Source organism: Crinia signifera, chromosome 1 (genome assembly GCF_055691185.1).
Source record: "Crinia signifera chromosome 1, ASM5569118v1, whole genome shotgun sequence".
In the NCBI taxonomy this organism is placed as follows: domain Eukaryota; kingdom Metazoa; phylum Chordata; class Amphibia; order Anura; family Myobatrachidae; genus Crinia; species Crinia signifera.
Window position 1 is genome coordinate 225,348,790 of NC_139217.1, and position 26,627 is coordinate 225,375,416.

General features: G+C 42.0%; 1 protein-coding gene across 1 annotated transcript in view; it reads left to right on the forward strand.

Annotated features, from left to right (window-relative positions):
- Positions 1 to 16,092, forward strand: part of CHAF1A (chromatin assembly factor 1 subunit A) — a 248,464-nt gene extending 232,372 nt beyond the window's left edge. The window contains exons 14-17 of the mRNA XM_083179341.1: positions 1,135 to 1,237; positions 1,730 to 2,208; positions 15,067 to 15,166; positions 15,784 to 16,092. Coding sequence (XP_083035467.1) covers positions 1,135 to 1,237; positions 1,730 to 2,208; positions 15,067 to 15,166; positions 15,784 to 15,863 — 762 coding nt within the window. The 3' untranslated portion in view covers positions 15,864 to 16,092. The remainder of the gene's footprint in view (positions 1 to 1,134; positions 1,238 to 1,729; positions 2,209 to 15,066; positions 15,167 to 15,783) is intronic.
- Positions 16,093 to 26,627: the final 10,535 nt, after the last annotated feature.

Genomic DNA, 26,627 nt, shown 5'->3' on the forward strand with positions numbered 1-26,627 from the left:
CTTTATTAGTGAATGCATATTGAGAAACCCATTGTTGCATAGAATTCTAATTTAGATCAAATATTCCTTTATGTCTGTATACTTTGAATTAGGGAAGCCAATCCCGGGGCATTTTTTCAATCCCGGGATTGAAAAATGCTCAATCCCGGGATTCCCGGGATCCCGGGATTGGCTTTCCTAATTAAAAGACTGCCCCACAAACTTACATTTGATGGTTGCCGGGTGGGGGGACGGGTCGTCCATGCCGCTGGCGTGCTGGCTGTGGGCGCTTGGGCTGGGCGAGTGGGCGCGCTGGCTGGGTGGGTGCTTGGGCTGGGCGGGTGGGTGCTTGGGCTTGGCGGGTGGGCGCGCTGTCCGTCACGGCATTACAATGCCGGGCGCGTCCTCTGCCTGCGCAGCGTGACCCCTGATCTCACGCTGAGAGGTCACGCTGCACACAGTGCTGCCAGGAGAAGTCGGGCAGCGTCTGAGCGATGCTCAGATGCTGCCCGGCATTAGACTGCGCGCATGCGCAGTCTAATCCCGAAATCCCGGGATTGGAAACTCCAATCCCGGGATTGAAATCCCGGCGTTTTGGGGGCCAAATCCCGGGATCCCGCCGATCCCGGGATTGGCCACCCTACTTTGAATTGTAGTGAATCTTGTCAAATGCTTTAGTATATTTGGAGTTTGACAAGATTCTACAATACTTGATCTCCGTAAACCCGTATTTGTTTACATCAAATAACTCTATTGTCTGGCTTCTCCTGTAACACAATGGCAGTCTAAATTCTGAGTAACACACTATAGCTGCTAGTCTATGTAGGAACAATGGTCCCTACAAAGAGAGATTCATATAACACTGATGTAGAGCTATATAACACATATATATATACATAGAAGACAAACAGTTTACCCTAGGCTAAAAGTCAACACGTTTACATTCACTAACATTGTGCCAGTGTGTACACACAATCCATGCTGACAGGCATTTGTTCTGAAGTCTGTGTGTACTCCCCTTCTCTCCCATGAGAGGCAAATTTGGATTGGTACAGATTTCCACATGCTGGAAAACATGATTATTTTTGATCAGATCTTAATACAAGATGTGCTGAATTTTACCCAATTACTTGCAACATGTTCTTTGTTCTGTAGGCAGAAGCAACAGAGAATGATGGTTTTCAGGCAGATACTGAAGAAGAGGCAGATGAGGAGGATGAGGAGGCTTGCGATATTGTGGAAGTACAAAGCAGAAAAGGTTTATCATTTATTACCTTCATCAATTTATTAGGGTCATCTGCTATTGGAAAACCTGTATGCAGAGAAGGTCTGCAGACAAATTAATGTCATAGTAATATTTATCAAACGTTAACTAGCATATTGATTAATTAGTGTTATGCGCTATACAGTGAATTGTGTGGGGAGTTTAATGATTTGGCTGCACTTTTGGGGTGAGATGTAATTAATGCAATATGTTCTTTGTCCTTGGTGAAGCAGGTGTGTTTAAAATTTATAAAATGTCTATAGAAAACCAGATTTTTGGTGTACTTAAAGTTCATTAATTGTTATAGGGATCTAGATGTCCGTAGCATAGGTATGTGTTTATTTGCCACTTGTAATGAAGGTGAAGCTATAAAATAACAAAAAAATATGTCTGCATGTTGATAGAATTGTACAGTACATTTGATTTTGTCCTTTTAAATAGCAGAATATTAAAAGTAGCTTACTTGAATGTTTTTTCTCTTTACAGTCCTTATGCATCTACTTCCCTTGCTACATGGGAATGTTAATGGAAGCAAAACAATAATTCAGGAGTTTCAAGAGTACTGGCGCCGTGGTTTATTATCAGGTGGAGATGCTGGCAACTTAACGGTATCTGAATTAATTAGTCCAAATGCCAAACACCAAACACTCAGTGACATTAATTTGCCCTCCAAAGCTCGTTTGAAACGTATCATTACTGAGAATTCTGTGTATGAGAAGCGTCCAGATCATCGTTCTTGTTGGTACGTGCACTTGGATGTTTTGAAAAGCTTCCAACAGGAAAGTCTTCCTGTGCCATGCCAGTGGACCTATATTACACAGGTGAATTCATTTAGCAGAGAGGAAAGTGGAGCAGCTGGTAGAAAAATGCAGTCAATGCCCACATCTGGCAAGAGAAAGTCTGCTGGCAGCATGACAATAACAAAGTTTATGATAAAAGCTAAGGAAATGGAAACCACAACTGATGTAAGTAACTTTGTGTTGTTTTCAGCAATGTGCTAATTCTACCAGTTTCTGAAAAACATCTTTTATGTGTTTGCTTTTTTTTCACCCATTTTTTAAGTTTTAAACTGAATTTTAATATTTTAAAGACTACTCAAGCACAACCTTTTTTTGCTTCTGTAACACAATGTAACCATTTTAACACTGACAAAAGTACATTAAAATATTTTTGTATAAAAAGATATCAGACCCACAGCCTGTTGTCAATTGTAACATTACTCCCAAAACCCACCTTCCCCAGCACTAAATTACCAGGCAGCAAGAAATTGCCACAGGCTTTAAACCACCCCAATATGAATGGTCCATGTTGTAGCTCCCCTTTTTTGTATTTTGATAGTGTTATTTCTCGATCATCCATATGGGATACTGGAGTCTCAATACGATGGTGATTAGTGGGTCTTCCGCAGGAGACCGGCACATAAAAAATCTTCAGCAGGGTGTTCTGGCTCCTCCCCTCTTTCCCCACCCACAAGACAGTTTAGAAAAATGTGCCCCCAGGAGAGGATGCACACTCCTGGAACTCCAAAGAGCTTTATTTTATTATTTTGAGTTTACTGTTTCGGACTTAACAGCATTCCTGCTTCGTGGGAAGCCAGGGGTAGAGTCGGTTGCCAGCTGCTTCAGGTGCAGCGCTGTTCCCTGGTGCAAGACAACTGTCCTGAGAGGGTGATTGTAACCCGCTGGCATTGTGCTGCAGTGGGCACACCCCTGGCATACGTCCGAAGACGTCTGTGGTGTATAAATAACTATTGGGTATTATGTGGAAGTCGGCAGCTGAAGGATCCCATCTCAGCGTGTGTGTGATCCAAGTTTTGAATGAGTGTGGGGAGGGGAACCCATGCGGCATGGCAAAAACAATAGGCTGTTGCTACCGGCAACAGGCCCAAGCCTATACTTGTCTCCCACTGTACAGTCCACAGCCTTACCATAACAATGCAACAATAGACTACAGCCTAGCCACATGGCAACACGAAGGAACCCAATTGATACTACACAGTCCACTATACTGAACTTCAGGCTATACATACGACCATCAACCCAATACATTACAGGTACACTGAATCACAATGCAAGCCACAGTATCTCCATGCTGGTATCATTGTACATCACAGCCTTACTATAGCTCCTATCCTAAACAATATTCCTGGAATCATTATCTGAGTCCTAATAACACCATTGTAAAGGCATGCTATCTCCTACTATAATCAATGGTAGAATCCCCAAACAGTTAAAACCTAATCAAATCCACAACAGCAGACAGTGTCATAACTGTATCAACAAGTCCTTATAACAATCAGGACACAATATCTATGCTACTGTTATCTGTTACTCCAGTATTAAATAGACTATAACACAAAGTTCACCATTATCATTAAAGCCATTCTGAGTCGATAACTGATAATCATTTCTGTAGTAGGACTCCTACAAAAGTATGTGTGTGTGTCTGAAATGGAATGTGTGAGTTCTCTCTGCATAAATAGCTACCCCCAATGTGCAGGGCATCCCCAACAGGAAGCCCAACGGGATTGGGCAAAGGGTGGTTTGTTTACATAACACAGATGGCTCATTGGACACTTCCAATGGAGGGGGGAGTGCTGTGTCTCTTGGAGCACATTAGTATTGCCTTAGGCTAAATAGCAGCCATCTTGAGACTATCCTACTCTGTGTATTTCTGTATACTTGTAATGTAATATTGCTCATAATTTATTGCTTCAATGAACAGTCACAACCACAACCAAATTACTGACAGTTTGCTGATTGTTACAGAATCAGAATGCTGATCGTTATAACATCAAACATGTTATAATATGGTCTCATCATATATATATATATATATATATATATATATATATATATATATATATATATATATATATATATATATATATATATATATAGCAGGGTTGGATATTCCAATAAGGGCACTCACCAGTAAATCATGAAAAGTTTATTCAGGGTACATTACCAATCAGGCATAGTAGTCAGTCTACGTTTCGGCCACCAGGTGGCCTTTCTCAAGACAGGTCAGCTTAGACATCCACACAGTACAAGAGTCAGGATCCTGACTCTTGTACTGTGTGGATGTCTAAGCTGACCTGTCTTGAGAAAGGCCACCTGGTGGCCGAAACGTAGACTGACTACTATGCCTGATTGGTAATGTACCCTGAATAAACTTTTCATGATTTACTGGTGAGTGCCCTTATTGGAATATCCAACCCTGCTATAAATTGGGACACATTGTGTCACCTTAAAGGAGCACCGCGACTTATTACATTGTTGGCTGGGAGTGCGGAATGACAGAATCTATATATATATATATATATATATATATATATATATCTTTTTGTCTTCTTGGACGGCCTGGCACTCCTGACCTCATACGATGTAACTTTGCCCGGTGCCTTCTCTTTGCAAATAATAATACAGTAGATGGATGAGCGGCACTCTCGGGTTTTTCAATAAAGAAATGACACTTAGGTGCAAATTTCTACGTTTCGGTTTATTTCAATAAACCTTCATCAGGAATTACACACACACACACACATCTTAGGACCACCTCCACTGCCCTATGGACGCAGGGATGCCAGGCAAAAGCAGACCAGCGGACCCGGTAAGAAGGGTCCCATACCCCCCCAGCTAGGGCAGGAGGCAGATCAGCCAGGGGATCCCCGGAAATACATCCAGAGGCCGGTAGGATCACCCCCCCCCAACAGGCCGCACCAGCCCCGGTTAACCCTGCGGTAGCTCCACCCCCTCCCCCCCCTCCACTGAATCTCTCCCGGCCTCACTGACTCTGCCCCCTCCCCCCGCATCATCATCACCACCACCACCCACGGCTCTCCCACAGGAAGATTCAAGATGGCGCCGCAAATGGCTGCCTAGGAACTGTGCGTATGTATCATGTGTTAACTGTACTGTCCCTGTTTAACTGTACTGTCCCTGCTTATATTGCTACCTACCTGGCTGCTGCAGCGACAAGTGGCGCCCGCTGAATTGGCTACCTAGGCGCTGTGCAGCTCGGCGGGTATATGTTCCTTGTGTGATAAATGTACTGTCCCTGCTTGTATTGCTACCTACCTGGCTGCTGCAACCAGTGGCGCCGCTGAATGGCTGCCAAGGCGCTGTGCAGCTCGGCAGGTATATGTTCCCGGTGTGATAACTGTACTGTCCCTGCTTGTATTGCTACCTACCTGGCTGCTGCAACAACCAGTGGCGCCGCTGAATGTCTGCCTAGGCGCTGTGCAGCTCGGCGGGCATGTGATCCCCACAAGTTATGTCTATAAATGCTCTCAATGTAATGTGCATAATGTCTCAATGGAATGTATGTAATGTCTCCCCCCCTCCCCCCCCCCCCCCCCCCCATTTCATCCCTGCTTGATGCTGCACTGTAGTCCACAAAAAATTCCTAGTGTGCGCAAGCACACATGGCCAATAAAGTTGATTCTGATTCTGTGTCGAATCTAATCAATAGAAGCAATTAAGAGATAAATTCTCATTCAAAATGTGCAGAAACACAGTGTTTAGCCTGTGTATCCATTTGGCTTCCAAATGTAACCATTTGTTTGCTCTATCACCACCCCTCTTATCCTCAGCAACCATGTCTATCATTTTATACTTAAGAGAAGCTAGGTTGTGTCTGTATGCAGCAAAATGTTGTGCTCCAGGCTGTTCAACCCTTTTGCCTTCCAAAGCCATATTAATCGCGCTGCGGTGCTGAGCTATCCTCTCCTTAAATTGACAGGTGGTCTTCCCTACATAGTAGAGACCACAGGGACAGCGCAAGAATATACCACGTAACGGCTTGAACAGTTAAGGACATAATTGATTTTAAAGATGGTGCTTAAATGGGGATGCACAAACGTATTGCCAGTCTCCAAAAAGGAGCAAGTTGCACATCCCAGGCATCTATAGTTGCCATTTTTTTTGGTTAGAAAGTGTGCTGCAGGGCAGGATTTGGATGCTACATCCCTGTAAAACAGAAGAGCCTTAATGTTCCTGCTTCGTCTGTAGCAAGGAAGCAAGGATTTATCTGAGATGCTTGATAGGTTGCGATCAGCTTGTATCACTGGCCAAACTCTTTTGCCAGTGTTTATCAGGGATTTGCTGGCCGTTGTGAAGGTAATCACCCAAATAAAAAGAATTGGCTGCTTTATTGGATCTGGTCTGTCATCCCTGGGATGAGTGACGCCAGAGCTTTAGTTCTGGCGGACTTAAGCTGTGAGGAGTTTTATCTCTTTTGCAAAAATTTGTGTCATTTTGTCTAGCTGATCGTCCCTGTCTCTCTCATCGCTGCAAATTCTAACAACTCTGAGGAATTGCGAATAAGGCAATCCCCTGATAAGGGGCAGTGGATGGTGACTTGAAGCCTGCAATAAGTTATTGCAGTCAGTGGGCTTGGTATAAATTGAAGTGTGTAAAATCACATGAAGAAAAAGAAGACCACTTTAATTTCTTTACCTTCGATGACAAATTATTTTTACAAATGAGGGGGACCGCGATGGGGGCGGTCTGCGCACCATCGTACGCCAACCTGTATTTAGGTTGGTGGGAAAAAGAGATGGTCTTCTCGGAAGAGTATGAGGAATACTCGAAACATATCAGTATGTGGAGTCGTTATATCGATGATTTTATACTGATATGGGACGGCAGCAAAGATCTACTGGAGGAGTTTCTGAACGTCCTCAACTCAAATGACTTAAACCTTAGACCAGGGGTCTTCAACCCATGGCCCGCAGAGCTGATCTCAGTGGCCCCCTGCCCACTGTGCACAGGAATTTTTTTTTTAAGTAAAAGAAAACGCTGCCGAGGGAGGCAGCGTAATGGAGTCCCCCCGGGTGCCGCCTACCTGTTTTTCATTGGCTGCCGAGGGAGGCAGCGTAATGGAGTCCCCCCGGGTGCCGCCTACCTGTTTTTCATTGGCTGCAGGCAGGGCAGAGGAGTGGATCTAGCGCGGCTGAGGGAGGAAGAGGCACGTCTGGCGGGAGCTGGGGAGTTGAGACCCTGCGAAGCTGCGGGGGAGGAGGAGACGCAGCTGGCGGGAGCAGGGGACCCGGCGCCAGAACTGAATCACTTATTTAGAGGGTACAGAAGTGATTTAACATAGTGGCTGGGCTCTTGTCAGGCTCATTATATGTTATGGAAATGCAGCAGGGGTGACCAGTATGGGGCAGAGAGGTGTGGGATGGCTTAACAATGCCAGGTCATTCCAATCCATCCATGCCCCCTGCACTCCCCTTCTCAGGTCCAACCTGTGCTCCTAACAGAGCCTAAGGAATTGTTGCTCTGGGCAGTGTGTGTATATGTGTTTAGTGTGTGTGTGTGCGTGTAGTGGAAGTCACCATGGCAAGGTGCTCAGAGTCTTGAGCAGCATTATGATGGCCCCATACACAAATTTTGCTATACAGTTCAGTAATACACTGTTTCACCCCTGACGATAAAACATTGGAATTGCCAGCCATGAAGAGACCTGAGCACAGGTGAGTTACGGGTGGGACAATGAAAACTGGTGTCCTGCAAAGGGGACACATGTGGCCAAGCTGAACAGAACAGAGTAATTTCCATACATCCTATGTAGCAGATTAGTCTGCCACTTCATGGTCCCCACTACCTTCACTAGGGGCCATAAAGTAGGTTCATTTTACTGTGGGAACATCACATGCAGATCTCCTAGTACAGTGACTTCTACAATGTCTGGCCATGCCGGTTGCAAAAGAGAGGTGTCAGGCAATTGTTTTTCTACTTCACATTCTTTATAATTAGACCACACCCTTATAATTAGGCCACACCCATTTTAGGAGCACACCATTTTTTCAATATCAAATTATATATGGGGGGGAGCATATTTTACTGTTTGCACTGGAACCCAAATTGACTGGTGCTGACATTTTAGGGAAGCTGTGTTCTATGGGGCTGTCCGAAATACCGCAGTAGAGTTTAGTGGCCCTCGGGCTTCACTGGATTTTTTTAGGTGGCCCACGCTGTCTTAAAGGTTGAAGACCCCTGCCTTAGACTCACCTCTGAAATTAGTGACACCGAGATTTCTTTTCTAGATTTGAAAATCTATAAAGGGACCATTGGCAGGCTGGAAACAAAACTGTTTAGAAAAAGCACGGCGACAAAGTGTGCTACACCAAACAAGCCACCATTTCCCCCCGACTGTGGAAAATATCCCCAAAGAGGAATTCCTCAGACTACGGAGAAATGTATCAGATGAAGTGATTTTTAAACAACAATGCGAAGAATTTAGCAGCCGACTTAAAGATCAAGGATACAGTAACAGGTCTTTGAAGAAAGCCCAAAAATCAGTAACCAAAACTGACAGAGAATCTATTCTCTTAAAAGCTGAAAACACCAAGGGCTCAGAAAAGAAAGATCTGAATGATGGAGAATCCAGACCCAGATTTATTAGTAATTTTAACCAACAATGGAGAGCAATAAAACAAAGTGTTCAAAAATATTGGCATGTCCTCATGGCCGACGACGATCTGGCTGGGATTATCGGAGATAAGGTTTCAATCAGTTGGAGGTCACCAAACTTAAGAGACCACCTGGTTACCAGTCACTATACCAGAACCAAGCCAAGAATCCCTACACTAACGGGCTCATTCCCATGTGTGGCGTCTGTAAGGCGTGCAAATACATGGTGAGACAAAAAGAAATGACAGATGGATATGGTAGCAAACATAAGATTCATGACTACATCAACTGTCGCACGAAGGGAGTAATCTATTGTGTGAATTGCAAATGTGGTGCCATGTACGTGGGAATGACCAGCCTGATGAACGCTACAAAAGACCTAGCCGGGTCAAAACAACTGACATCAGTGGATCGCCATTTTCATTTCAAACACAAGGGAGACCTAACCTTCTTTAAAGCGTTTGGAATTGAAACAATTCATCTGGGGATTAGAGGTGGGGATCTCACCAACGAGCTCCTTAGAAGAGAAAGTTTCTGGACTTTTACATTAAACACAATGTCCCCTAACAAGTTTTTTGGGGAATTTTTTGTTTTTTCACTGTCTGTATTCTATTAAAAGAAAAAAGAAAAATATTTGTATTCAAAAATCCTTTTTTTCACTCCTGTAATACTTAAATGATAAAAATTATAGAAATTATACAACATGAAAAAAATCAGCTAATAATAAACTAACTTCAAAAATCTCTTTAATTTTTAATAATTTTTTTATTATTTACTCACAATGTCGTATTAAAAAAAGCTTCCTCTCTCTATTGAACATAATGACTCAGACTGCCAAACCTTGGATAAAAATACAGAGAAGCATCTTCCACACATAATCAGAGATTAATTAATCAATTAGCGCCAATTATTGCCCCTCAAATCTCCCTTTTTTATGTTAAACATATATGTCCTATACTTTAAAACATAGATGATGTTACCAACTATTAGTTATTCTCCTACGGTGAAATTCATTGTAGATTCCCAAGTGATATCAATATATATTTCTAACTTTCCTTACTAAACTGTATAATTGTCCAATAGAGCATTCAATCTGTTAAATTTGAGAACAGTTAAATACTAGATACCGTGGTAACCCAGACAGGATGTGAGCAAGCTCTGTGGGAGGGGCGAAACACATCTTCCTACCTGCCTCTATGCACTAGCAACTCAGTCCCTGCACGAGTGAACAGCCGCTGATACCTTGTGGAGCTAAGCGGTCGAGTGGCCAGTGTATGGACTCTGCAGCTACTGTCTGAGTAAATTTCTTTGTTGCCAAATCTTGCTGAAGTTTAAAAAAAAAACGGCTTTTTTCCATACGCAGCTGTCTTAGGTGCATTTTACGGCTCAGCAGCACATTGGTTATGAGCCAAATATTTCGAAATTAAACGGCAGCGATCCCTACATTGCAGCCGCAGTCCAGCGGCCTTTGGAGGGACTCTGTAATGTTTATGTGGAATACCTATTTAACTTAAATCTGATCAAAGATAACAATATCACTTGTAAACGGCTTTCTGCCAAAAAGCAGCTGTTCATGAAGTGACCGCAGTACAGCGGCTATCTTTATGGACTATTTTGAGTGAAGTATACCACTGCATTCTTTCCACCAATATTAGCCATAAGATACAGCTTATATACCCTTTGATTGTTTATCCAGAAGCTAATGTACAATTGTGTCTGTTAATTAACGGCGCACTGCCTGTGTCTTGAGAGAAAAATACATGCATTTATTTGTCTAATATCCGCCCTTATTATAGTCACATTTTTGGTGACAGGTAAATCATTAAAATTCTTCACTACATGCCTATGCTCTAACCATCTTTCGAAGTCCCTATCGGAGGGCAACTAATCCTCTCTCACTTCTGAAGTCGGCTGTGTCGCTGCACTGCAATACTCAGTTGAGTAACAGTGACTACACAGCCAGACTGAACGAGCAGCAGAAGGTACTTTGGCCAATCTATTACTTTCTTCATTTGCGGAGTCTCTCCCCGATTCTCTCATCCACCATCCTCTAAATTTTAATTTATGATGGTAGGAAAGCAGAAATTGGGTGAGATAGACACCTGCAATCTAAAACATATTTTTCTCACTTTATCTCTCTCCTAAAGAAATGTTTATTTCTGATGATTTGCTTCTTCTTTCTGCTAAGTTAACAACTAAATAGTTAAGACATTCCAAGTCCCTATTGAAGGGCAACTAATCCTCTCTCACTCCTGAAGTCTGTGGTGTTTTCACACTGCAATACTCAGCTGAGTAACAGTGGGTGCACCATCTGACTGAATGAGCAGCAGAAGGTACTGTGGCCACTCTACCCCCCCTTTATTTTTTTCATTTGTGGAGTCTCTCCCCGACTCTCATCTACCATCCTCCAAATTTATGATGGTAAGAGAGTGGGAATTGGGTGAGATATAGACACCGGCAATCTACTCTTTTACTTTATCTCTCTCTTAAAAGAAATACCTGCCATTGACCTGGCAGCTAGTGGTACACGAATGTGGAAGTAATATACTTATAACTTGGCAATGAGACTGATAAATATCAAATAACTGATAAACATAATCACCTGTTATTCTTCACACAGATGTATAATTGTTTATAATTGTTACTTTGTCTAAGAATATTGGCTACAAGATTCATAATATTTGGAGTTGGCAGGCTCCTAGTCTGATTGTTCCACTTTGAATTACTGTCACAGAGTTGATGGGCAAAGAATTGCCACAAATTATTATTTTGTCACTGTTATTTGAATTTGATTACAGCGGTTGACATTTGCGAGCTCTTAGCCTGAACTAAGAACTTGTGCTAAATACCTTTCTATATTAACGCAAGACTATTAAAAGTTAAGTTTTAAATAAGTAAATAACTATCACTATTCGGATATTTCTTTTTCCACTTTCTATTGACTGTAGGTATTCATATTTACATATACACATGTAAATATCCTAAGAGTGCCCCCACAAAGTCGTCTTTTTCTCCATGTAATTTTTCATACTTACATCTGACTCTGGGGAGCACCTCCAACCTAGAAGAATTTTAAATTAAAAAGGTTATTTTTCTCTCAGATTAGAAACCTTTCGAATAACTTAATAAAACAGGATTTGGATCTGTATTTGAATTATTCACTCCATTCTAAAAAACTAATGATATGTAAGTTTAACACAGTGGAGTATCCAGTGCGGGATCCAAACACAAAAAAAGTAGCCTATAAATTGAAGTGGCCAGATAGTTGTGTTTGTTCATAATCCTGACATCCAGGAAATGAATCTCGTCTTTATGTATCTCAAAGGTGAATTTGATATTGTTATCTCTTTCGTTAGCCTGCTTCATCATTGAGATGAAGCCTTCTTTAGATCCCTGCCAGAGAATAAATGTCATTAATGTAACGCACAAAGAAGACTGTCGTCTAATATCTGGGTTGGCAAGAAATTCTCCACATGAAACAGTTTGCATAAGCAGGGGCTGCTCAAGAACCCATGGCACAGCCCTGCTGTTGCAAAAAACTCCTCAATAAATAAAAAATAGTTATTGTATAATGTCATGGAAAGCAAGGACAGAAAAAAGTCTACATCAGGGCTGTTGTAGTGAGGATTGTCCCGGATCAAGTTTTTGACTGCCTCTAAACCCCTAGCATAAGGGATGCTGGTATAAAGGCTGACAAGGTCAGCAGTGCATAACCAGGTGTCATCCCTAAGGGGCCCCAGCTGCTTCAACATCCCAAGCAAGGTGTTGGTGTCCTTGAGATATGTGGCTTCCCCCTGTATAACCGGCTGCTGGTAGAAATCAACGTATTTAGAGACCTTGTAAAGAAGGGAGTCGCGGGCCTCTATAATTGGCCTGCCCAGGGACTTGCCTCTGCTTGTATGGATCTTGGGTAACAGGTTGAAAAGGGGGGCCTCTTTGGACTGTATGCTGTTTACCCTAATGCTTGGCGTGTCCAGCTTTGGCTTGTATTTTCTATGATGACACTTTCATTATAAAGATAGTAAAATTTCCAATGCACTCACGGTAATGAATCATCATAGGTGGTGCTCCCATCAGGCACGTATCCTCAATATGGTCCAAATCCACAAAGTTTGAAATCAGGGCACTCACCAAGCAGCTATATTTTAAGTGCTATTTATTCCATCACAGTCAAATTGTAGTAAGTCGACGTTTCGGATCTGTTACAGGCCCTTAATCCTGGCGTCCTGTGTCCCATAAAGAATGCAACTGATCTACAAGCCACAAGCCTCACACCTATATAGGGCAGTAATTAAGCCAACTCAATACACCTATGTAATCAGGGAATACCTAATAGCTTATCTATTCAGTGACTAATGTGCCAGCATACAACAGGTTAATTCCAATCCCACAAGGCACAGTATCACTGTCATAAATAGATCATATAAATATCGCTGTAAAAAAAGCATCAAAAATATCAAATAACTCACCATACACTTAATTGTCTAATCCCGGAGTGATCACTTACTTCCGGGTGGGCGGTGTTACCCAACCTGTCATTTATGACACTATTCAAGCGTCACACCAATAGCGCCCTCAATTTCCTCCAGAGTGGGCGGCTAGTCATCATTCATAGGTCAATGGGTCACACATTATGGTGTGCCCTTCTCCAATATGGCGCCTCAACATTCAACATCATAGTGCGCACGCACTATCAGCGGCGCATCACTCCAGTTACATCTCGCGATGCACATCCCTCATGTGTCCGCCATCGCGTATCCAAGCAGCGTGCGGCCATCTGTAGTACGCCGCATTATAGGTCTATTAATGAATCAGCCTCACTTAAAGAACGGGCTGTTGTGTCATCAGCATGCGTTCCATCTGTCTGGAACGCATATTAGGAGCCAAGATATGTCCATTATGTATATAAAAAAAAATCTTTTTTAGAAAAAGGCCTTTTCATATAGATAGATTGCTCGTGGCTTGTGATCAGTATGCTGATCAAACAACACATAATCACAAACAATAACTATACATAAACATAATTAAAAAGAGCAAGGTATACTAATATGGTCACATTATTCCTCATCCAATCAGACACCCTCCACCGACTAGGGCAGGCCGGTATATTAATTGACCATATAGACTTTGCGGTGCCTTTTTCAAGAAAGTGTGTCTGTAATTAATAAATTTATATCCTAAAAATAGCATAATGCCAAACAAACATATGTATAGTATGTTTACTAAAATATCCAGAAAATTCCAAGCATAACAATATCGCTCAGAGTTCAGCTTAAAAACCAATGAAACCTATATGATATTATTTTTATTTGGCAGGGTGGTATAGAAACCTGTACCTTCAACAAGCCCACCGACTGCAATACATACATACATAAGTCTAGTAACCATTTATCAGTCTGGTTGAATAATGTCCCCAAGGGACAATTTACCCGACTTCGATTAAAATGTTCAACCAAGAGTAAATATGACGAAGTAATGGTTGATAAATTTGTTAAGAAGGGTTACACTCAAAAAAGTTTAATAAGTATTGCAGAACAAGTGAGAGAAACAGATAGAAATACACTTTTATCTAATACTGTGAAAACTCCTCAAAAAAATAATTATACTTTAGCTTTTAACACCAATTACCATAAGAGACAAACAAATTGAAGGTGTGATAAGACAAGTTGGTGGCAAAGTGTATAGATAACTTTTTATTTTAGTAACTTGGCAATCTCCGTGTTGCAAATGGGAGCAGCCTTCAGTATATTAGCTTGGTGATATAGTTATCAATTAAAATAAGTCAATTGACTCAATTATTGGCTCTGGTGGAACGTTATTATTATTAATACTATTTGCGCCTGATTGTGCTCTTTTTAGTTTTGATTTTCCTGTGATTCCTATATGAAGTACGTTCCCGTGCGCCTTGCATCACAATTGCGGATCCTACAGGCTGCCATAAATATTTATAGTAGCCCGCAACCCTTGCTGGGATCGCATACCATACATTGTATGGTATGCGATCCTGCCAGCTGCCGGGGTATCTCATTCGAGGCCTTGCCCTAGCAGATGAGGGCCTTAAGAGTATTCTCATGTATAGATTTTCTTCTTTTCTATATCAATCTGTTATTAATTATATATCCTACTGATGACTTACAAATAAATAATGGAAAACATAGTACCATTTCTATAACAATTTATATGTGTTCACCGCAGCTTGTTTGACACTGTTGTTCAACTACTGTACATTGCTGTATATAATGAAAAAAGAGAACTAATAAGCAATTCTGCTTATAACTTGGAGTTGTAGAGATGTTCACATCCTGGAAAGCTTTCATTACTTGAGATCCTACCAAATGTAGAATGAAAGATGTGCTTTGTGTTTAACCCTTTACCTCAGTTACTTATAAAGTTGGCATTTTTCAGGCAGGAGTAACAGATGCAGATGGCTTCCAGGCAGACACTGAGGAAGAGTCTGATGAAGATGATGAGGATTGTGTAATTGTAGAGAGGCACAGCAAAAAAGGTTAGTCATTTTATTGCTTTGGGTAACTTTGTGTTATCAGTTATTAATAGAAGACATTGGATGTATATGTGAAGAGAAAAAGTCTCCACTCAATTTGTGTTTCATAATATTGCATGTAGAAATAACAAGAGTATAACTTCATTCATGCAAAGTACATTCACCTTCTTTTTCAGTCTCTTGTTTTCTGCTCTGTTTCCGTTAAGATAAAATACCATCCAATATAGAATAAAGCCTATTTCAAAAGTTGCCTAGCTTGAGGTGTAAATTTCATGCTATCCGAATTATTTTTAGCGTTTGCAGGTAGCATGATAACCAACATACTAAAGGGTGGCTAGAAGTAAGTATCTTGAGCCACTAACTCCAATGTACAGTAACTAACCTTTCTTGATTTATTCAGCTCAAAACGGTTAATTGTGAACCAACTAGCCTAGTGAAAGTTTTTCTCCATTCATAATCTCAATATAATGTAAAATTTTCAGTTGGGTTCAATAAACGTTTGTGTATTAAATTGCTGTTTGCAATGCACTTGTTTTAGTGGAAGTACACCTACGTTCCAGCTTTTTATTAGTGTCTACTAGATATTAATTTTATTATTCACTTGTGTTTTCTGTTTCTAGATGAAGATGCACTGAGCTCATCATGCATGATGGAGATCAACCTGACTGGAGAAACTGATGCAGCTCCTTTCCAAACATGAAAATGCAATACAAACCCTGTTTTATACAGCTATAGATTTTACAGATCTATAAATATATTATATATTTTAAACTTTGTCAAATTTGTACATCACAGTACAGTTGATGTATAGTTGGGAAAAATCAGCCTTGACTTTCAGACTTTTTTTTTTTTTTTTTTTTACACAAACGTTATGAATTTCAGATGTATTCAATAAAGCAGAATTCAAATAAAACTTGCCATAATACTGATTTCATGACTACAATGGTGGCTTTATGAAAGTAATACATCCATTCAAACCTGAAAGTATTGGGGTGAGAAATCTTTATTACATATATGTGAAGTAGGGTGGAGTGAAAAAATTTAAATTGAGAAATTCAAAATCGGCTAGTGTGGAAAAGTTGTGACTTGACCTGAATAAGAAACGTGCAAAAGCGTTTTGATCTGAGTCAACATCTTCTGTTCTGGCAAGAGGCCTAAAGTTTCACTTTTTAGGTGAAAATAACCTATGCAGATGCTCCGATCTAGTTAAAATTATGTCAGCATGTCTTAGAGTGGTTCATTAATATACTTTAGCATAGTAAAAGAGAGTACAAGCTTGTCCTAGTGCAAAGTGACTGACTTTGGCGGGAGAAAAAATCCCTGATAATTGACCCATTTTAATGGTCACAATTGTGAATATTGTGTGTTTTCTCCTGAACGTGTTTATAATAGAAGCACAAATACTCTAAATGGAATTTCAGTGACAATGTGTGAAAGCTAACACTGCATAATGGCCCTTAATCAGACCTGATCGCAGTACAAATTTGTTCTGAAAATGGGCAAAACTGTCGCACTGCAGGTGGGGCAGATGTAACATGTGCAGATAGTTAGATTTGTGTGTTATTTTGTTTCTGTTCAGGGTAAATACTGGCTGCATTATTTTTACACTGCAATTTAGATTTCAGTTGCAACACACCCCACCCAAATTTAACTCTGCACATGTTAAATCTGCCCCACCTGCAGTGCAGCATTTTTTTGCCCATTTTGAAAACAAATTTGTACTGTGATCAAGTTTGAATAAGGGCCAAAAGGCAGTGATACAACAGTTCACAGAAAAGCCTCATTACTTTTTCACTAGTAAAAGTCCTATCAACCTTCTGTATAACAGGACATATGGAGTATTTTCACTCCGCCCTAATGTGAAGTCTTATGGCCACATACTGTAAATGAGTATTGTACTTAGATGCTGATACTGCTCCAAGAGGAGCAGTTAACAGACAGTTCACTTCCATGAATACATCTTCTGTGAAGTTCTGTGTTACTATGAATGTAATATTTTATGAAGATGGTGACATTCAGCACTGCCAGTTCTTTGAGCTATGGTATCAGAAGTTTGGGTTACATTTATTGCTCCATCTTTATGCCAACAGCTTGGATCACTCTTATCGCACCATAATTTACATGATCATGAAGAGGATATATATTTTAATCTTATGCATTTAAAATCATATTTGCTTTTTAGAGGCTAATACAACCTAGGGCAGTGGTTCCCAAACTTTTTTGAATCAAGGCACCCTAGAGTATCAAAATATTTTCAAGGCACCCCTAGGCCAAATGCTTCTTATCGAGAAATTCTGAAAAAAAATATTAAATGAAGTGCATTGTGTTTATATGTCACAGTTATCTGGTGAGGGACAGGATTTGCTTCTGTTTGTCCACATATATTATGATTGGCAGCCACAAGCACTGGTTTTGCCTGGTACATTGACCATAAATAATATGAATTGATCTTCGTCCACCAACCCAAGGCACCCCTGTAAGTGTCCTGAGGCACCCCAGGGTGCCTAGACACACAGTTTGGGAACCACTGACCTAGGTGGTTTGTGTATGTGTATAATACTGTGTGTGTGTGTACTTATATATCCATGTATATATATTTTGTCCTACCCAATAAAATTAAATATTTAAAACAATGTGTATAGGAAATACCCTCTTAGCTTGAACACCTTTTATATGAAAGTTATTCATTCTGTGGCTCCATGAACTTTGTTTCAGCAAAATACACAGGTGAACCAAGGCAAACTTCATATAGAAAATCTCCATTTCAACATTCCTCACTTGAAGAATTTACCAGCAGTCAATAACTGCTAGTTATGGCAGATACTAGGAATGTATGCTTTAGTTTGTACTTAATTTTTTTTCTTTGCAGTAGAAAAAATTAATTGGAATGGACAGTTTGGGTGTATTCAATGCTTTCCGGCGAGCTGTGACAGTGAGCAGTGCTGCCTGCTCACTGTCACAGCTCAATGGGTCAGGATTCAACTGACCCCCTGCACACACAGTTTCCCCCATGCTAGATTTTTGTAGTGAGGGGGAAATGGCGTATGCGGCCGCTAAAACAGCGAGACTCGTGGCTAATGCAGTGGGCTCCCTGCAATAGCCGCGAGCCTTACTGTTAGGGGGAATTCTCACTGTCCTCTGACAGCGAGGATTTCCCCGGCATGTTGATTGGGGTGAGCGGTGCTTGTTTTCAGTGATTCCCACCGTTTAACCCCATTGCTGGCTGCATTGAATACACCCCACTGTATTATGATTTAGAAAAATTGTAAATTATTATTTTTATAGCATGGTAATCTTAATGTAGTACTTGGGTGTCAGTCAAAACTGGGATAACCTGTTTCTTATCAATCTTGGGGCATGATAAACATCTCCCTCCAACACTGGTCTAAAGTGGAGCTGTACAATTCCCATAGACAAGTTGGTACCAGGTACCACCTATGGTGGTTCTTTTGGGAATTCCCCTTAACTGAGAAAATGGACCACTGACCATATGTTCAGAGGGGCTCCCCAGATTCCTTTAAACTGAAGCTCATGTTCCAGGGTTGTTTAGCATGTGCAGTAGTAAGTATTAATAAAAGACCAGATAGGCTTGGAGAGAGATGTATGAGGACAGTGTCTCAGTGAGTTGAAGATCTAGTGATAGACCAAGCTGGAGAGAGCCGATAAATGGCCACTGTTGAAAATGAATAGACGGTATAACAAACTTGCTCTGTAAAGAACCCAGACGTGCAGCAGCAAAAATCAAACCGATAAGATGCTACCCATTTCAACCATGAAAATAAGAAAGTTAAATTAAAACCTGGAGGTAATGTTGGATTTTGCCAAAGAGGAGTAATGGGGCAAATGGGATGTGATATCATTATGGATCTTAAGGTGCATATAGTCTTTTGCCTGTCCAAGTTTATCTGCTTTTAATACCAGTATTTCAGCGCCTGAAAATGATGGGGGAGCACGCATCAGCTCTCATCCCTGAGCCATACACACTGGGGGGATTTTGAGCTGAAAGCAGCTCAAATGGTAAAAGTGAATGTTTAGCTGAATATTTACTAGTGTGTATTGAACCTGGACACGGGTTTGCCGTTTTGGTTTCGGCTCACCCTAGGTCTGCGGTCCGCTTTTAAGAGTCTATCAATAAATAAAAGGCAATGTACAAGACCTAAAAATGATGGCGTAATGACACCTCCATAATCTACTGGTACAGGTCCTGTTCTAGGACCAAAGATCCCTATGCAATCTCAGTGTTTCCACATGTTGTGTGTTACTTTCTAGTTAGCTGAAGATAGTGGTACCAGATTGGCCTCAGATCATTGGCATGCTGGATTTCGGGTTGCTTCTCTGCAACTAGAGCTCTGCACGCTTATGTGTACAGAACCATAGAGGTCTATAAGTTTGAGTCTATCTTGTACAAGGTTCCTGAGTCTATCTTGTACTGCACATTCCACTTGCATGGTGGGATATTCTTAGGCAGCTTCCACTGAGCAACTCTGCAAAAGCAGCAACATGGTCCTCTGCACAATTTTTTTTTTAGGTTTTATGTGTTTAATACCTTTGCATTTTTGTGGACATACTGTTCTCAGCGCATCCTAGAAAGCTGCACAGACCTCAAGTGGATCAATTTAGGACACCCCAGTGTTCCCTGTGCCCCTTATTGGACAAGAAAATAGGAAATATGGGTGCATATGTAATACTTTCTGAATTTGCTGGAAGTGTGGGATACCAGAATATCTTTAGCTTTCCTTATACATCCATCTAGGGGATGCAGTTACCTTCTGTTATGCTTAATGGTGAAGGAGGGGTGCATTAACTAGCTAAAGCTGACTTCCTCCCCTGTATAACTCCTCCCTCATAGGGCTGACACCTAGGGCCAAATGTAATAGGGTGTAAGAATCAGAAAGTGAGAGATTTTGGAAGAGTTTTCCCATTTTCTAAAAGCGGCAATCATTGACACAGAAGAAAGAAAATTGATTTTGCCATGTATAGGATTGCCGCTTTAAAAAGATGGGAAACCGCTCACAAAATCTCACTTTCTGATTCTCTCACCCTATTGCATTTGGCCCCTAGTCTTGTTTTTAGTGCCTTAGTAAGCTATATATATAGCTATATTTTAGTTAATTGTTTATTTAGTCTCTGACTAAAGTTGGCAACTACTGACAAAGGGGAAGTTAGATAATGTAGTATAGAGGTTTGTCGCCTATTTTGCCTCTCTAAAAGCAACCTCTTTTTAAATCTATTTATGTGCAAGCAAGCCTGGGGAGGTCTTTTATAATTTTTGTATGCAATTATTTCCCTTCTAATATAATAAAGTATTATAATAGCTAAAAGTTGCTTATTTTCGTAGGACTCACTAAGCGGAGTGTTTTCTGATTTTGTTGCGTCTTGATAAGTTATAAGTGTGGTGATTTTTACTTACACCTTATTTTATGGACACATGAAAGAGCTTACAGTATGGGTGTATAAAGTGTAACACTAGGTTATTTTAGGATGGAAAGGTTTCCCTATTTAGTACTACAGTTTCCATAGCTGTATTGTATCTCACACAGCAGAATCCATTGTAATGTGATGTACGTACAGCAGTTCCCTTACACAAGTGTAACCTATGTCATCACTAGCACCATAAATATGGGCTCCCATAAAGCCCTGACTGTCATACCGTACGAACAGGCTAAACTTCAGCACCGAGGGGGTTAACAAAATGGCTACGGGTGTCAGTCATTCATTCATACTGTAGCATAAATCCTGTGTTTAACCAGTGAGTGTAGCATAATGAGATGCATGAACAGCAGTTCATCCGCAGTTATCTTTGCTGCTTTCGCGCTGCAGAGACCCGTCTTGGCACACCGCTTGCCGAGAATGGGATGCACGAGTGGCTCACACATGCGCGTCCTTGTCTCAGCGAAGTTATATACAGTATACTCACTTTTCTCTTTCCTCCACTAGGTGACACTGGAGAGTTACAGTGGGGAATAGAAGGGTGACCACAGGGAGCATGGGCACTTAAGAATAATCAATAGTGACTAACTCCTCCCCTTCTACTTCTCCTAGGCAGTTTATTAGTATTTTGCTCACTCTGTTAAAATCAAAATTAAAAAAGCCCAGAAAACAGGTTTTCGAGCCCTCAGCATGGTCCGTATAACCGCATCCGATGAGCCCTTCTTTTTTTAATAAGGAAATCTCATAAGCTACGCCGTCAAATTGAGGCGAGCTAGGTCCAGGTGTAGGAACAGTCCTTGTCTTAGCAAATCCAGACGAAGAGGTAGTTGCCATCGACAATCTCAGTATGTCTGAGTACCACAACCTCCTGGGCCAATCTGGTGCAATCAGAATAGCTTGCACCCCCTGGCCCTTCACTCTCTTCAGTACCCATGGGATCATCGGAAATGGGGGAAATACGTAAACCAGGTTGAAACGCCAAGGAATTGTCATGGCATCCATTGGCCAAGCTGTCGGGTCCCTTGACCGGGAACAAAACCTTGGTACTTGACAGTTGCTCCTTGACGCCATTAGGTCTATCTCTGGTAGACTCCAGCATTCCACAATCTCTTGGAAAACTTCCAGATGAAGTGCCCATTCTCCCTCCAGCAGATCTGCCCTGCTGAGGAAATCCGCTTCCACATTCCGGATCCCCGAAATGAACACAGCAGACAACAATGGAATATTGATTTCTGCCCAGGTGAAAATCTGCAATACTTCCTTCATAGCTATCTTGCTGCGAGTTTCGCCCTGGTGTACTCTTGGCGGTGATCCTATGAATCTCCTCCGCCTTGGGTTCTGGTAGAAACACCCTGTGATGGGGTGTCCAAAATCACCCCTAGAAATTGCAGACTCTGCATGGGTGTCAAATGAGACTTGGGGAGATTAAGCACCCACCCCTGATCTCGTAAGAATTGTGCAGTGATACTCAGATGTTCCTGAAGCTTTTCCGCCGACTCCACCTTGAATAACAGGTCGTCCATATAAGGTATAATTATTATTCCTTTCAGTCTGAGGGCTGCACCCATGACTGCCATCACTTTTGTGAATATCCTTGGAGCCGTTGCCAGACCAAACTGCAGAGCTTGAAACTGCCAATTGTTCTCTCCTATTGCAAACCAGAGTAGGGACATATGTTCCTTGTAAATGGGTATATGGAGGTACGCATCCTGAATATCCACAGATGCCAGAAACTCTCTCGGCTCTATGCTTAAGAGCACTGAGCGCAGAGACTCCATGCTAAAATGATCCACCTATAGATGAAGATTTAAAGATATCAAATTTAGAATAGGTCTGAAAGACCCGTCTGGTTTAGGAACTAAGAAAAGGATTGAATAAAATCCCTTCTTCCTTTTCTCCTGAGGTACCAGGACCACTACCCCCTTCCTTTTCTCCTGAGGTACCATGACCACTACCCCCTTCTCTGAGTGACAATGCTGCCCCCAGAAGCGCAGACCTCAGAGACGCGGTCCGTGGTAAGGGAGTAGGAAGAAATCTCTGGACAGATACCCGAGATTTATCCGGTAACCTTCTAAAACAATGGAATAAACCCAAGGATCCCTGGTGGAATCTTTCCACCTGTCCCGAAACTGCAGGAGGCGACCCCCCACTCTGAACCCAGAACTGGGAGCCTCCGCCCTGTCATGCCGAGGACTTATCCTCACCTTTTGTTGCATGCTTCTGTGTAAAGGCCCCAAACTGGGATTTGGGGGTCTTTCCTCTACTGGCCTGGAATCTCCCATGCCGTGCCTGTCCTCTGTTAGATGCTCTGCCCCGAAAGGAGGAGCGAAAGGATGGCTTAAAAACTCCAACCTTAGATCATGTAGTTTTAGCTGCAGTTGGGAGAAATGTACTCTTTCCTCTCGTAGTCTGTTTTATATTGGCTTCCAGTTCTGTCCCAAAGAGTAACTCACCCTTAAATGGTAAAGTTTCAAGGGACTTTTTGGATTCGCTATCTGCCTCCCATGCCTTTAGCCAAAATGCTCTTCTAGCTGTAACAGAGATTGCGGAGACCCTAGACACCATCTTAGCGCCTTCCTCACCAGCCTCACAAATGTACTCTGCAGCACATCTCAACTTTTCAGCCAATGTAAAAGCCTCCGAATCATGGTGGAGATGACCGCTCAGAGCCTCAGCCCACTTGATCATTGCTTTAGCAACCCAAGCAGAAGCAATAATGGGATGCAGCGTGAAACCCATGCCTTCAAAAATTGCCTTAAGACAACCTTCCACTTTTGTATCCACTGGGTCCTTAAAACCGCACCCCCTTTTACTGGCAAGGCTGTGGACTTAGATAATCTGGCCACGGATGCATCTACCAATGGAACCTTTTCCCATAACTTTACATGTTCCTCCGGCATGGGGTACATATTAGCATATTTCTTAGACATTAACAATCTCTTGCCAGGAGTTTTCCCTGCTTCACCCAGCAAGGAAATCATACCTTCATCAGAAGGAAAAGAAATAGGGTCCCTGCGACTCTTCTTAAATGCACAGTGTGCAGGGGCTTTTTCTTCCTCAGATAGATTTAATGCCCGCTTCACAGCCAAAATTAAATTCTCAATACCAGGAACCGAAGCATCAGCTTCCTCACTCCGGTCCCAACCCAAATCCTCCTCACATACACAGTCATCATCAGAATCCAAATTCAAGAGTGGGAGTGTAGAAAAAGGGTGTCTATAAACAATATCCTCAGAGGATTTGGTAAACTGCTCAGGGTGTTCATAAAATGACCTCTCTTATGGAGCAGTGTCCTGCATAGCTTTCAGTAAAATAGGGTCCCCCTGAGCTGGGGTAACAGACCCCACAGAAGTCTGAGATGAAGGAATATGGTCAGGAGACCCTAACAAGGAATCCTTTTGCCTGGTTAAAGCCTCTGTTAAGGCATTCATGGACCTCCCTAAAGCAGCAGCCCATGCTGGTTCAGCTTGCTCAGACCTCAGGACCTGCGACCCACTGGGAACAGAGTCACATGAAGGGCACAAAGCCTTTTTGGCGCCCTTACCCCCTTTAGCCACTCCCACAAGTGCCTCTTCTTACCTCCAGTGTCTCCCCTTCACTGTGGGACCAATTGGAGTTGTCCAGCAGTGCTGGACTCCTGTAAAAGACCTCAACTCGCTGGCGGGTTTCAGTCTTTAAGCTCATCCAAGATGGCAGCCACCATTGCGGGGGGGTCCGTCCCCCAAGATCCTCTTCTAAGCCAGGAACCAGGTTAGGACACCCCCGGAGCCCAGGAAAAACCTCTTTTAGCTAGAGGTTTAGCGCTGTGCAGAGGGAGCAGACAGCGAGTCGACAGGACACGATACGGTCAGCCTCTGCTGCGCTCTCAGTGTGTGTGAACTTCATAAGTAGTAACACACTGGCCAAAAACCTGCTCTAACTAGTAAATTAATAAAACAATAAAAACCTAACTAGCCTAATAAAAAATCCAAAGAAAAAAGTGCAACGAACTGAAGAATTGTGGGATGCAGTAGGGAGGAGCCTGCTACCAAAGACTTTCAGCATAGGTGCCTGGCTCCTGCGGAACCCTCCTGCATCCCAAGGTTAGCTGGGTCACTGGACTGGACGAAAGAGAAAACATCGGATTATGCTTACCGATAATTCCTTTTCTTCCTAGAGACCATGGCAGCCATCACATTGGGATATCGTCCCATTCCTTGCAGTTAGACAGGTTACTTTTCTCCCAGGCTCCTCCCCTCTTGGGTATAAACTACTGCTCCTCCCCTCATCTGATGTCTTTTCTAGTGTCTCCTTCCTCTCTGGGAAAAAAGAACATAAGGAGGGCAAATAATTGATGCCATGGTCTCTAGGAAGAAAAGGAATTATCAGTAAGCATAATCCGATGTTTTCTTCTACGATCCCATGGCAGCCATCACATTGGGAAATACCAAAGCTAAAAATACACGGGAGGGCCCAGTCAAGTTCTATAACTCATTTATCATTCAATACACCATGTAATACTCGACCTCCAAACTGAGGTACAGACACATTTAATTCATAGTGTCTAGAAAACGTATAAACTGAGGACCAAGTAGCAGCGTCACACAAATCCTTTATTGAAGCCTTCGCCTTCAGAGCCCACGACGTCGCTGTAGCCCTTGTGGAGTGTGCCGTGATAATTGCAAGAACTTCTCTCCCTTCCAATTTGTACACGAATATGATGATTTCTCTGATCCACATTGAAATGGTCTGCTTCGTAGGAGTCAATCCTTTTCTTGTCCCTTCTGGGATTATAAACAAACTTCTTGTTTTCCTGATTTCTTTTGTTCTCTTTAGATAAGTAGTAATACTTCTTAAGACATCTAAATTGTGTAAAGCCATTTCATCCTCACCCTTGGGGTCGGGATAAAATGTAGGCAGTGAAATTTCTTGATTCAAATGGAATTCGGATATAACCTTGGGAAGGAAATGCGGATTGGTTCTAAGAACAATCTTATCGGGAAGTATCTTCAGATATGGCTCTTCTGCCCATAGAGCTTGGAGTTCACTATCTCTTCTCGCTGAGGTAATGGCGACTAAAAATACAGTCTTCCAATTTAAATACTTTAATGAAATATCTGATAAAGGCTCAAAAGGTGGATTCATCAGAGCTTTTAATAATAAATTCAAGTCCCAAGAAGCTACTAGAGACCTTATTGGAGGTCTCAGCCTCTTGATTGCATTCCTGAATCGGATAATCAATTGTTCCTCTGCCAGTCTTCTCTCTAATAGAACGCTTAAGGCTGAAATTTGAACTTTTAATGTTGAATTGGCCAAACCATCTGAAAACCCCTTGTAGAGGAATTGTAAGACATCAGCAGTCGGAACTTCTTGTATTGCTTCCTCCAATCCCCACCAGTTGATGAACGCTCGCCAAACTCTGTAATATGCTATAGAAGACACCTTCTTTCTTGCTTGGAGTAACAGAGAGATCACTTGATCTGAAAGCCCCTTCTGCTTTAGATGATTCCGCTCAATCTCCACGCCGTCAAAGCTAACCATGCGGGATCTGGATGTAACAGCTGCCCCTGTATTAGAAGATCTGGAACTACTGGCAATGTCCATGGTTCTTGAACTGCCATTCTCAATACAGTCGTAAACCACGCCCTTCGGGGCCAAAACGGAAGAATTATTATCACTTCTGTCTCGTCGTCCATTATTTTCTTTAGTACTTTGGGGATTAGTGGAAATGGGGGAAACACGTACCCCAAACTGCACGTCCATTGAATGGAGAAAGCGTCTATCGCTGATGTTTGAGGAAGAGAGTATCTGGAGAAGAATACATTCACCTTCTTGTTTAAGTGTGTCGCCATCAGATCTACCTCCGGCGTCCCAAAACGACTGGTCACTTCTTTGAAGATTCCTCCATTCAGCTCCCATTCCCCTGGGTGAACCTTGTTCCGGCTGAGAGTCTGCCAGTATGTTCTGTTCCCCTGGGACGTAAATGGCTGTCAATGACTTCAAGTTCTCTTCTGACCAAGTTAGTATCTTCGAGAGCACCGTCATGAGCGACTTG